This window comes from Penaeus monodon, chromosome 8 (genome assembly GCF_015228065.2).
Source record: "Penaeus monodon isolate SGIC_2016 chromosome 8, NSTDA_Pmon_1, whole genome shotgun sequence".
Lineage (NCBI taxonomy): Eukaryota > Metazoa > Arthropoda > Malacostraca > Decapoda > Penaeidae > Penaeus > Penaeus monodon.
Window position 1 is genome coordinate 2231072 of NC_051393.1, and position 12500 is coordinate 2243571.

The window sequence follows — 12500 nt, forward strand, 5'->3', positions numbered from 1 at the left end:
TTCTTCAGCTCTGCCGGGTCCATGTTCACTGCAAAGGGGAAAACAGATCAATGAGACTTCAAATAAGTGCCAAGTGACCGAAGTGGCACCCATGAAAGAGCGAAATCCCCCCCCCCCCCCAACTGGGTGTTCTTGGCCCTCGTTTCTACTCGCCTCCTTCACAGCCTTAAGACATGTCACTGTAAAGTACCCTTATCAATCCATAATAATAATTACAATAATAATAATAATAATAATAATAATAATAATAATAATTCTACTTCCAACACTACTAGATAAAATCCTCCCCCACCAAAAAAAAAAAAAAAGGAATATTATATACTATTACTACTACTACTACTACTAATAATAATAATAATAATATTGCAATTATCATAATAATCATTAATAATAATAATAATAATAATAATAATAATAATAATAACAACAACAATAACAATAACAATAATATAAAAAGGGTTAAGAACCCGGAAATTTTAGAGCGTCAATAAAGCGCGACGCCCCAGGGTCCGGCTGCGGCTGCGCACCCAACTGCCGTTGTTTCACAGCCCCACTCAGCTACGCGCTGGGCAACCTTGAAGAACGTATTCAAATCCTACGCTTTTTCACCCTTTCGGATTCGTCAAACTAAACACTCACTCACTCACTCTCTCTCTCTTTCTCTCTCTAACACTCACTCACTCTCTCTCTCTTTCTCTCTCTAACACTCACTCTCACTCTCTCTCTCTCTCTCTCTCTCTCTCTCTCTCTCTCTCTCTCTCTCTCTCTCTCTCTCTCTCTCTCGCTCTCTCTTTTGACACGTCTAAGGCGTCCCCCCCCCCCCATTGTGGGGTTAACTGATGAGGTTCACTATCAACATCACATTAACTGGTTCCTGGGACACGGCCGCCCGTGCATGCAATTCATTCCTAAGACTTCCCATAAGGGCGGCGGCAAAGCAGAAAATGATCTTTCAAATACATACATACATACACACACACACACACACACACACACACACACACACACAAAAAGACCCCACCCCCCAGGTCCTCCTCCTCCGACGCCATTGGGAGCCGAGTTCGACAGCGCCTGACCCTCGGGGGAGAGCCTGTGTTACGCTATCTTGGTCGTTCACACATTTTGCTTAAGGGGAAAGTGTGGACGGGGGTAAGGGGGAGGGGGCGGAGGAGGAGCAGAAGGAAGAGAAGGACGATCAGAAGGAGGAGGAGAAAGACGAGGAGGAGGAGGAGGAGGAGGAGGAGGAGGAGGAGGAGGAGGAGGAGAAGAAGGAGGAGCAGAAGGAGGAGGAGGAGAAGGAGGAAGAGGAGGAGAAGAAGGAAGAGGAAGAGGAAGAGGAGGAGGGGAGGGAGAGGGGAAAGGAGGGGAAGGGAAGGAATGGGAGGGGGATGAGGATACGAGACTCCCAAAGGCCGGTGAGTCACTCTCCCCGAGGAAGGTAAGGGTGGGTCACTCACCCTTGGGGAAGGACAGCCGCTGCGCCGCCATGCACAGCGGTTCATAGCACAAGATGCATGGCCGATAGTCGACTGAAGCGCCATCATCGCAAAAATTTTCCCAGAGGAAGCCAATATCAAAACCTTAGGAAAATGTAGTCCATGTTTACTTCCAAATATTTTCCAAGCGATAAATGACTGAGAAAAAGGGAAGAAAAAAAAGGTTCGAACGAAAAACTGCCACCGTCCATAATTCAGAGGTTCAGAAATAAAACACCGCTTGTCTAAACCCATAACGGAATCACGAACAGAAATAACTAGAATCAAAAGCTGATCACCATGATAAAGCAAACATTAAAATAAACAATATAATCACAAGTATATAAATAACAATATAATCATAAAATAATATAATATAATATAATATAATATAATATAATACTATAATCGTTAAAATCTAATCATAAGCTCCAAAATCGTCAATCTTTTCAACCAACGTTCTTTTGCAACAGAGGATTCTGCCGCGTTTGAATTTCCCGCCATTTCCCCGTCCTGCGCGCGCCTCTTGCTGGCTCTCCTGCCACCACGCCCACGCCGCCCACGTTAGGCTGGGCTACCCGAGAAATCATTCGTTCTAAAGGACCAATAATTCAAACAGTCGAACAAGTCCCATAGACTTTACGTGAAGAAGAAGAAGAAGAAGAAGAAAAGAAGAAGAAGAAGAAGAAGAAGAAGAAGAAGAAGAAGAGGAAGAAAGAAGAAAGAAGAGAGAGAGAGAGAGAGAGAGAGAGAAGAGAGAGAGAGAGAGAGAGAGAGAGAGAGAGAGAGAGAGAGAGAGAGAGAGAGAGAGAGAGAGAGAAAGAGAAAGAGAAAAGAGAGAGAGAGAAAGAATGATGGAATCGCTTAAGGATTTTCAAAATGGAAATCCCGAAACAGCCACGTGGGGAGTAAGCGCAAAAAGGTTAAAAGTTAATGTCAAGAGAAAGACAATAAGAAGTAAAATGTGAAAGGAAATACTAAACTACAACCCCCTCCCCCCACAAAAAATATACACATACATTGATATTATTGCTATTATTATTATTGTCATTATTGTTATTATTATTATTATTATTATTATTATTATTATTATTATTATTATATGTATACATATATTTACATATATATCCATGATAATAATAGTAATAATAATAATAATAACAACAACAGTAATACTGATAACAACAACAACAATAATAATAATAACAAAAAATAAAATAATAAAATAAAATACTTTCATCAGAGCCGAGCCTCCCCCTGGCGGAGAGAGAACGGGAGGCGGTGCCATACTCACGCCGGGAGGGGGGGGGGGGGCTTGCGCGTTCTGTAATTGGCACGCAGAAACCCCGCACTTCTCGCCTGCGCCGGGAAACGGTCTCGGCGCTCGAACAATGGACGACTTTTTGTCCAGATAATTACCTCGTACTTTTTCTTATGGCCTCTTCACTACAAAGACGTTTGTGACGAATGGACAGACGGAGAGACAGAGACCAGATTATAACAGACAGACCCCTCTATATTCAAACAATTAGTATCAGACTACGAAAGCGAAATCACAAAGCACCAAATCTCTGGGTGAAAGGGACAGCATCCATAACGCATTACGCGTAAATTCCCAATCAAGCATCGCGCATTAATCGAGACACGCCCACGGAACACGTCACCGCCCGAAAAAAAATGTCCGACTCATTATGGGTCCCATTACGACCGCACGATGATCGCGCGGGCGGGCGGGCGGCGCTGAGCGATGGGTGCTGCCGGAGGGACAGGGAACACCGCGCCGCTCCATGACTCCTGGGGACTCGTCACTTTCCTGGCGTGTGTTTTTTGTATATTCGTTCTCTCTCTTTCTATCTTGTTTCCCCCCTCTTTCTCTCTCTTCCTTCCCCTCAGTCAGTCAGTCAGTCAGTCAGTCAGTCAGTCAGTCAGTCAGTCAGTCAGTCAGTCAGTCAGTCTGTCTCGCTCTCTCGATGGTTGGTGGATAGATAAAATGAGGTTGAGGTTGAGGTTGAGGTTGAGAGAGAGAGAGAGAGAGAGAGAGAGAGAGAGAGAGAGAGAGAGAGAGAGAGAGAGAGAGAGAGAGAGAGAGAGAGAGAGAGAGAGAGAGAGAGAGAGAGAGAGAGGGGGTGAGAGAGAGAGAGAGAGAGAGAGAGAGAGAGAGAGAGAGAGAGAGAGAGAGAACCGAAGGGGCAAATCTTTAATTTACTCGAACCTTCCGTCCTGGTCAGTACCCTTGCGCAATACCGCAAGGAGGGAAGAGGCAGGGAGAGCAAGAAAAGGGGATTGTGGAAAGGGGGAAGGTATAGAGCAGAGGAGAAGAGAGAAGAAGAGAGAATAGGAGAGCAGAGAACGAGAGGAAGGAAGAAGATAGGGAATGCGATTAGTGAAGAAAGAGTTCGAGAAGCGAGAAATGGAGGCAAGGAGACAGGAGGAAAGGCGAAGATCTTAAACACAGAAGGGTGGAAAAAAAACCCGACTGATAAATAACGACGAATTTGCACGTTGCTCAACGCCTGAACAATCGACCACATTTTCTTTTCCTTTTACCATCAGCAAAGGCAGCGCTCGCTAGTATTTCCACCGCGACGGCCACTTCGCTATCGCCACTACATCTATATATTCCACACAATAAAACAGCCCGCGATGATAGGACCCGATTAAACAAAATCAATAATAATAAACAGAGACTCCAACTCCGCTGGTGACGATGACATCAGCAATAACAATAGCGATGGAAATGAACAGCAGCTCAACTCCTCCTGCAGAGATTCGAATTCTAAGTCATCACTGAGTTTTAATGAAGCTTAAAATCGTCGAATGATTCCCCCCCATCGCCCTCTGGATCCCTCCTCCCTCCCTCCTCTTCACCTTTGCCATCTCCTGCCATGAAGAAAAGCGTGCTATGAAACGAAAGCGAGGATAACGTGAAGGTGATGATTAACTACTACAACTACTATCAAACAACCAGCGACTGAAAAAAAAAAAAAAAAAATAATAATAAATAAATAGATAGATAAATAAATTAATAATAACAATAACAATGCTGACGATTTACCAAAAAAAACAAACAATGGCAGCCTCCAAGTCCCGCGGCGGCAACGCACCTCCGCTAACAACGCCAGCGACCGCCGCCGTCACTAGCGCTCAAGTCCGGGGCACAACCAAGTATGCGGACACACGCACTGTTTATCTATCTATCTATCTATCTATCTATCTATCTATCTATATATCTATCAAAGACAGAGATTCCTTCTCATTCTCATTCTCTCACTTTCACTCTCTCTCTCTCTCTGAGATCATATGTTTCAGACAGAGAGACAGGGGGACATGGGACCGACACAGACAGACAGACAGACAGACAGACAGACAGACAGACAGACACACAGACACAGACTCTCACACTCTCACTCTGTCTCTCTCTCTCTCTCTCTCTCTCTCTCTCTCTCTCTCTCTCTCTCTCTCTCTCTCTCTCTCTCTCTCTCTCTCTCTCTCTCTCACACACACACACACACACACACACACACACACTTCTCCTTACCCTCCCTCCCTCCCTCCCAGTTGATGAGGTTTATGAGGCAGTTGTAAAGGAAACAGGAAACCAGAGATCGATATCCAAGGAAAATTTTTCAACAGGTGGGGGAGAGGTGGGCGGGTGGGGGAAGGGGGAGGAGAAGGGGAGAAGGAAGAGGAGGTGGAGGAAGAGGAAGAGGAAGAGGAGGAGGAGGAGGAGGAGGGGAAGAGGAAGAAGAGGAGAAGGGGAGGAGGGGTGGGGGAAGAGGAAGAGGAAGAGGAAGAGAAGGAAGTAGATAGAGAAAAGAGAAAAGACAGACAACAAATGGGGAACGGTAATAGGCAAGCAGTCCACGATCAATGCAATAAATCCATTAAAAGGAAAACGTTGCATTTTAACCCTCAACTCATTCATGGCATGTTCGCGGCCAATACCCGGGCCTTGACCCTGCTATCGGGGGACAGAGGGGAGGGAGGGGAGGAGGGAAAGGGAGGAGGGGAGGAGGGAAAGGGAGGAGGGAGGGGGAAGGTGGAGAGGAGGGAAAGGGAGGAGGGAGGAGAGAGAACGGATGAAGGAGGAGGAAGGGCGGATGAGGAAGGAGGGAGGACGGATGAGGGAGGAGTAGGAACAGGAGGAGAAGGAAAACCAAACAGGAAGGGGAAGAAAGAAAAGAGTGGAAAGAAGAGTGGAAGGGGGGGAATCCACACGCCCGGGAGAACCACATGGCCTCCCCTGACCCTCGCAGCGGTGCTGAGGGCGGCCCCGACCCCGGCGTCGTCGCGGTGGGCGGGGGGGGGACGGATCGCCGGCGGCGGGAGGCTCAACCAGATCCGGGATCGCCGCCCCAGATACCGTCGCCCATACATCATCTCTCCCCCGCCGCCCATGCAATTAGACATACATAAACACGCACGTAACATATGTATACAAACACAAAATATAGAAATACACACACACACACACACACACACACACACACACACACACACACACACACACACACACACACACACACACACACACACACACACATAAATTATATATATATATATATAAATATATATATATATATATATATATATATATATATATATACATATATATATATATATATATATATATATATATATATATATATATATATATATATACATATATATATATATATATATATATATATATATATATATATACATATACATATATATATATATATATATGAAACAGCCATAATGAGAAAATGAAACTGAAGAGTAACGTCTCGACCACGCCAAGAGTTCATCATCGGACGAGGAGATAACCGAACGGTGGCTGAGAGGAGAGCGTCTTGGATCCATTTCGATCATTTATTCATCTGATGAGGAACTCTTGACGAGTCCGAAACGTTACGTTCAATCTCCATTCATATCGTGGATACTTCCTTTTTTTATCATCTTCGTATAAACGTTGTTGTGCTTGTATGCATATATGCACACAGAGTACAGACATACTGCCATGCAGACAGAGACATACGCACCCTCACGCGCCTACAGACTGCAGACAGGAACAGCCGTAGCCACGATAAGATCGCTGTCCAAGACGAGGATCTTTTGCAGCATAAGAATGGCGACTCCCGCTCCACTCCTCAGCCCCGCAGGCGAGGGCAAAGGAGGGAGCCACGTGCCACGGAGTGCCACGTGGCTCCTCCACCGCGCTCAGTTGCCGCGACTCATCTACCCGCTCCTGCGATCGGCCTCGCCCTCTGCCCTCTATGCGCCCCACACGCACACCGCGAGCCAAGACGCAAGCACTGCCGGACCGCATACTTTCCTCTTCTTTTCTGACGGAATTCCGCGCCCATTCAGTGGCCGCAGCGCCGCCGCCTCGAACGCCTTCCCAGAGCGTACCCTCTCGTCCCGCGGCGTGCAAGGGGGGGGGGGGCAGGGGGGAGGAGGGAGGGAAGGGGAGGGGGTGAAGGAGGTGTGGATGACGTCAGCCCTAAGTAAAGCAGCTCACAGACTGCACCCGATTTCCCGGCCCTGAACCATGACCTCTCGCGCACATCCTTCTCCAGTCCTGTCCTTATCTCTTGTCTCTTCTCCTCCTGCGCCTCCTCCTCCTCTTCTTATTTCTTTCTTTCTTTCCTGTCTGATTCTTCCCTTCTTCCGCGTTTTACCTACCCAACATTTTATCTCTTGACTCGACTCTTGACATTTTATCTCTTCCTCGCTTCAAACCATGAGCAAAAAATAACAATAATAACAATAACAATAACAACACCAACAATATTAATAATAATAATAATAATAATAATAATAATAATAATAATAATAATAATAACAAACAAAGGCGCAAATGGAACCAAGCAAACCATTTCCTCCTGAGATCAAAACATCCAATGTCCATAAAAGATCGTTCGTTCGCTCCCGACTCCTCTTAACCCCCCCCCACCACCTCCCCTTCAAAAAATAACCCACTCCAGACTCATTCCACTTCCAGAAAGGACACCAAAGCGAGGAGAAACGCTACCCCAGCGAGCGTTAGCGACTCGTGCCCTCAGCCCCTCCAAGCCGCAAGGAAGGTGGGGACGGCTCCGTCTCCATCAATATATCTTATTAACTCCTTTTCCTTTGATCCTTCGTCTTGGGGGAATGGGAGATTACTTGACTAAATAAGAAAAGAGTACCAAAAGTAAACGATAACAACTGCAACAACAATAATAATGAAGACGAGGAGGAGAAAAACCGGCAAGAACAGTAGTGTAAATTCCCCCCCCCCCCCCCGCGCAAGTCAAACATGGCGGCAAGAATCCATAGACTTTCGCGCTAGTATGGATCACTTCTTGGTACCCGTTGAGGTCTCCCAAAATCCTACCAAACAAGGCACACGAAACGAGTTTTGAGACGCAAGTAAATGACACGTGCTTGTACGACAGCCTCGTCTAAATCAAAACAAAAGATATGGTACCAAACGCATTTTCAAGAAAGCAAACAGATGCATAAAAATATATAGATGTGGATTGACAAGGAGAGGGAGAAAGACTACGGCAGGATGATGATAATGATGATGATAATGATGATGATGATGATGATGATGATGATGATAACAATAACAGCAACAATAAATACTAGAATAACAACGAGACAATAACGACAGTAATTACAACTACAGCTCACACTAAGCCCACGGTCAAACAAACACAAAGAACGCCCACAGACAGGCACTGGCACCACCACCACCATCACCACCAGTAAATACGCACATTATTATTATTACCATCATTATCATCACCCCCCCCCCCGTGACTGAAGAGACCTCAAACGGCGGCCCTGGAAGAGCACCGGCGCCTCTGCTGGCAAGGACAAAGCTACTGGAAGGAGGCCGATGACGAGGGAAGAAAAAGAAAAAGAAAAAAAATGAAAAAGAAATAGAAAAAGAAATAGAAAAAGGAAAAAGAAAAAATAGGAAAAGAAATAGAAAAAGGAAAAGGAAAAAGAAAAAATAGGAAAAGAAATAGAAAAAGAAAGAAAAAGAAAAAGAAGACGGTGCGAGGAGGTGAGGAAACAACAAAATAAGAAAATAACGCCAGATAAGAACAAAGCGAATGTGTGAAATTATATGGAGCGTGAAATGAAAGGATAAAGACGGATGCAACTAAAGGAAGGGGATGGGGGGGGGGGGGGGGACAGGAAAGAGGGGAAGGGAGGAGGAGGAGGATAGGAGGGAGGGAGGGGGAGGGAGGGAGGGAGAGAGAGAGAGAGAGAGAGAGAGAGAGAGAGATGAAGGGAGGGAAGAATGGGGGAGAGGGACGGAGGGAGGGAGCGAGAGAGGAGGAAAAGAGAATGAAAAAAAGAGATAGAGAGAAAAAGAGAAAGAGAACAGCACTTGGAGCGAAGCGCTGCCTGCAGGCCAGCCGATTCGCTAGCACAGCCTCCCCCACCCCACCCCACCGCCTCTCTGCCTCCCCCACCCCACCCCCTCTCAGCCTCCCCCACCCCACCCCACCCCACCGACCGCCAAGGCAACAATCCCCCCCCCCCCCCTTTCCCTCGCGTTCCAGCGCCTTACCAGAACCAGACCAAGGGAATGCGTGCGAGCGTACTGTCCGCACCCACAGGCAAACCAAGGCCGGGCGCGCGGCTTTTCCTCGCGTTGCAGACTGCATCACCCGCGGGGTCGTGAGGCTGGCCGTGTGCAACAAGCTTCGACTCACCAAGCACTAAGCTGCATCTTGCAAAGGGCGTGTCCGGTCAGTAACCTGCGCCAATAACTAATAGGAAGTCATGCGCAGATCTTATCCTCCGCCGACAGATGGACCGGATAAACTTTCAGCTCATTACGAGGCTTGGAATTAATTAAGCGCCGCAGGAGGCGACCCGGAGCGGCGTGCCCCAATTGCCGATCGACTAACATGCCCATCCAAAGCCACAACCACCTTGCAACTTGCCTCATCCGCGTCACAACTACCGACAACCCTCATGCACACCTTGCAACATGTCCACTTCCCGTACCACAACCTGGACCCTGATGCCCACCTTGCAACATGCCCACCTTCCGCGCCACAACCTCGAGCCATTTGCCCACCTTGCAGCATACCCAACTCCCCGCACCACGATCTCGACCCTCTTGCCCACCTTGCAACATGCCCACCCAACACCACAACCTCAATCCTCATGCCCACCTTGCAACAACGCCACAACCTAGGCCTTCATGCCCACCTTGCAACATACCCACCTTACACGCCATAACCTATACCCTAACGCCCACCTTGCAACATACCCCCCCCCCTCCCGCGCCACAACAACCTGGAACCGCAGCACAACCCCGCGAGATCAGGAACACAACCTGGATATAACGGCCCGCCAAGGTTAACTAGTTCACCGAATCACACAACTTCAAAAGACCATTAAGCGCTCGCCACCTCTTCAGCTCCACGTTTATCTCTCCTTCCCTCATCTCCCTTCATCACCTCCTCCCTCCATCTCCTTTCCCGTTTTTTTTTTAATCTTTATCTTTATCTTTACCATCACCTTCGCATTCTATTCCTCGCCCGCTCCTACCCCACCCACCATCTACAATCATCTCTCTCTCTGATCTACACCCACATATCCATCCCTCCCTCTACTACTTAATCTACATCTACGCCCCCCCCCTCCCCCTCCCTTCCACCTCCAGTCCCCAGCGCCCCTTAACTCGTCTTAACACCCCCCACCCCCAACCCCCACCCCCAAGTTACACAAGCCATGCGTCCTCCGCCGGGCGCTTCAAGGTCCTCGCAGACAAGCCCACCTTGAAATCTCTCTATGGGTTGACGGACGGACGGACGGACGGACGGGGGGGGGAAGAGAATGAGAGAATGAAAAAAGGTGGGGAGGGAGGGAGGGAGGGAGGGAGGAGGGAGGGGGAGGCGGAGGGGGAGGGAGGGAGTGAGAGTGAGAGTGAGAGAGAGAGAAAGGAGGGGGATAGTAAATGAGGGGAAAAAACGGGCGGTAGAAGAGAAGAGGAGAAGAGGGAGATGGAAAAGGAGTGGGAGAAAAGAATAAAAGATACAAAGATAGACTTGAAACAGCATTGGACAGAAAAAAAAAACTCACAGAGAGATAAGAGAGAGTGAGAAACACCGACACACACAGACAGACACGACACGAATAAACACAAATAAAGAGCATCCCGAGCTAGGTCATTCTAGGCCACCCCCTCGCCGTCGCCACCCCCCCCTCCCCCGCCCCCGCCCCTGACCCGATATCGACACCCGACTTTCTCCCCACGCTAATTGGGTTTTCATCCCCTCGACGCATGCAACTACTCCAGTTTCACACCCCAGTCATTGGGCGACGTGACTGCCGCGAATGTGTGTCAGTTGTTTCCAGTACTGCTAATACACTACAGAACATCTACTCGGCATTTGCATATATCCCCTACGACAGAGGTTTCAACACTTCCTCTCTACATCCCGTTGTTGAATATAACCCGCGCACGTTCGTCCATCCGTCCATCACTTTTTTCCTTCCTTCGCTATGCCATCCATTATTTTCTTTCATCCTTCGCTTTGCTATCCATTACATTCTCCCATCCTTCGCTATCCTATCCCTTACTTTCTCCCATCCTTCGCTATCCTATCCATTACTTTCTTCCATCCTTCGCTATCCTATCCCTTACTTTCTTCCATCCTTTGCAATTCTCATCATTTATTTCCCTCCTTTGCTATTCTATCCATCATTTTCCCCCATCCTTCGCTATTCTATCCGTCATCTGTTCCATCCTTCGCCCATCGATCCACCCACTTCTCTACCCCCCCCCCTCAATCCATCCATTTTCCCCCCATCCCTCGCCCATCTCCCCCCCCCCCACCGCCCCTCCGTCGCGCCAGTGAGTCAGGGGAGTGACCCAAGACCGGAGCCGCAATGAGGTCAATGTCCGAGGGCGGGTGACATTTGGGGCGTGCGTGCGTGCGAGCGAGAGAGCGAGGAGACCGCCGCTATCCCCCCCCCCCCAAGGTGAGCCGCGCGGGTCGCCCTCTACGGCTCCCGGCGGGGCTCTCTATGGCACTCCGCCGTGCCCCCTGACCCCGGCGGACACCAGGCGCCGGGCACAGCAAGGGCCAAGAGACCGGGGGAAGAGAGCAAAGCGTGTTTTTTTTCCTCGCAAGATGGTAAGGCGAGTGAGTGTTAATTAACATGAGAAGAAGGAGAGAGGGCGACAGAGAGAGAGAGAGAGAGAGAGAGAGAGAGAGAGAGAGAGAGAGAGAGAGAGAGAGAGAGAGAGAGAGAGAGAGAGAGAGAGAGAGATATATATATATATATATATATATATATATATATATATATATATATATATATATACATAGAGAGAGAGAGAGAGAGAGAGAGAGAGAGAGAGAGAGAGAGAGAGAGAGAGAGAGAGAGAGAGAGAGAGAGAGAGAGAGAAAGAGAAAGAGAAAGAGAAAGAGAAAGAGAAAGAGAAAGAGAAAAAGAGAAAAAGAGAAAAAGAGAAAGAGAACAAGAAAAGAAAGAACAAGAAAAAGAGAAAGAGAGAAAAAAAAGAGGAGAGAGAGAGAGAAAAGGGATATAGAGAGCAACCGTGCAACTATCTGTGGGGCAATCGAACTGCATCTACAACTACAACTTTCCAGGACTTACTGCTCTACCAGGGGGACCCCGCCCAAGCGAGACGCAGCACTTACCTGCGAAAGAAAGAAAATGATTCGCTTAATACCGACGATCAGAAAAAAAAGGCAAAGCCAATAAAAAGAGCATGGAAAATCCGTTAATCCGTTGTCAGTTTTAAAATATGCTTTATGTAAAAACGCTAACATCGTCTAGGAGCAAAGGGCCACAAAAAAGTACACGGGAGAGGCTGGGTGGCGCATCTGAAGTCTCCGTGTGATGGAAGGAAGGAAGAAAAAAGAACGGACGAAGGAGGAGGAGGAGGAGGAGGAGGAGGAGGAGGAGGAGGAGGAGGAGGAGGAGGAGGAGGAGGTGGGGGAGGGGGAGATTTTTTATTACGTCCAGCTGACGACAACAATTTTAGAGAAG

The 12500-nt window shown here is 48.0% G+C and overlaps 1 protein-coding gene across 1 annotated transcript in view; it reads right to left on the reverse strand.

Moving 5' to 3' along the window:
* Positions 1-12500, reverse strand: part of LOC119576068 (N-alpha-acetyltransferase 15, NatA auxiliary subunit-like) — a 66068-nt gene that overhangs the window by 7201 nt on the left and 46367 nt on the right. The window contains exon 13 of the mRNA XM_037923597.1: positions 1-28. This exon is cut by the window's left edge and continues 115 nt beyond it. Within this exon, the coding sequence (XP_037779525.1) occupies positions 1-28 (28 nt within the window). The remainder of the gene's footprint in view (positions 29-12500) is intronic.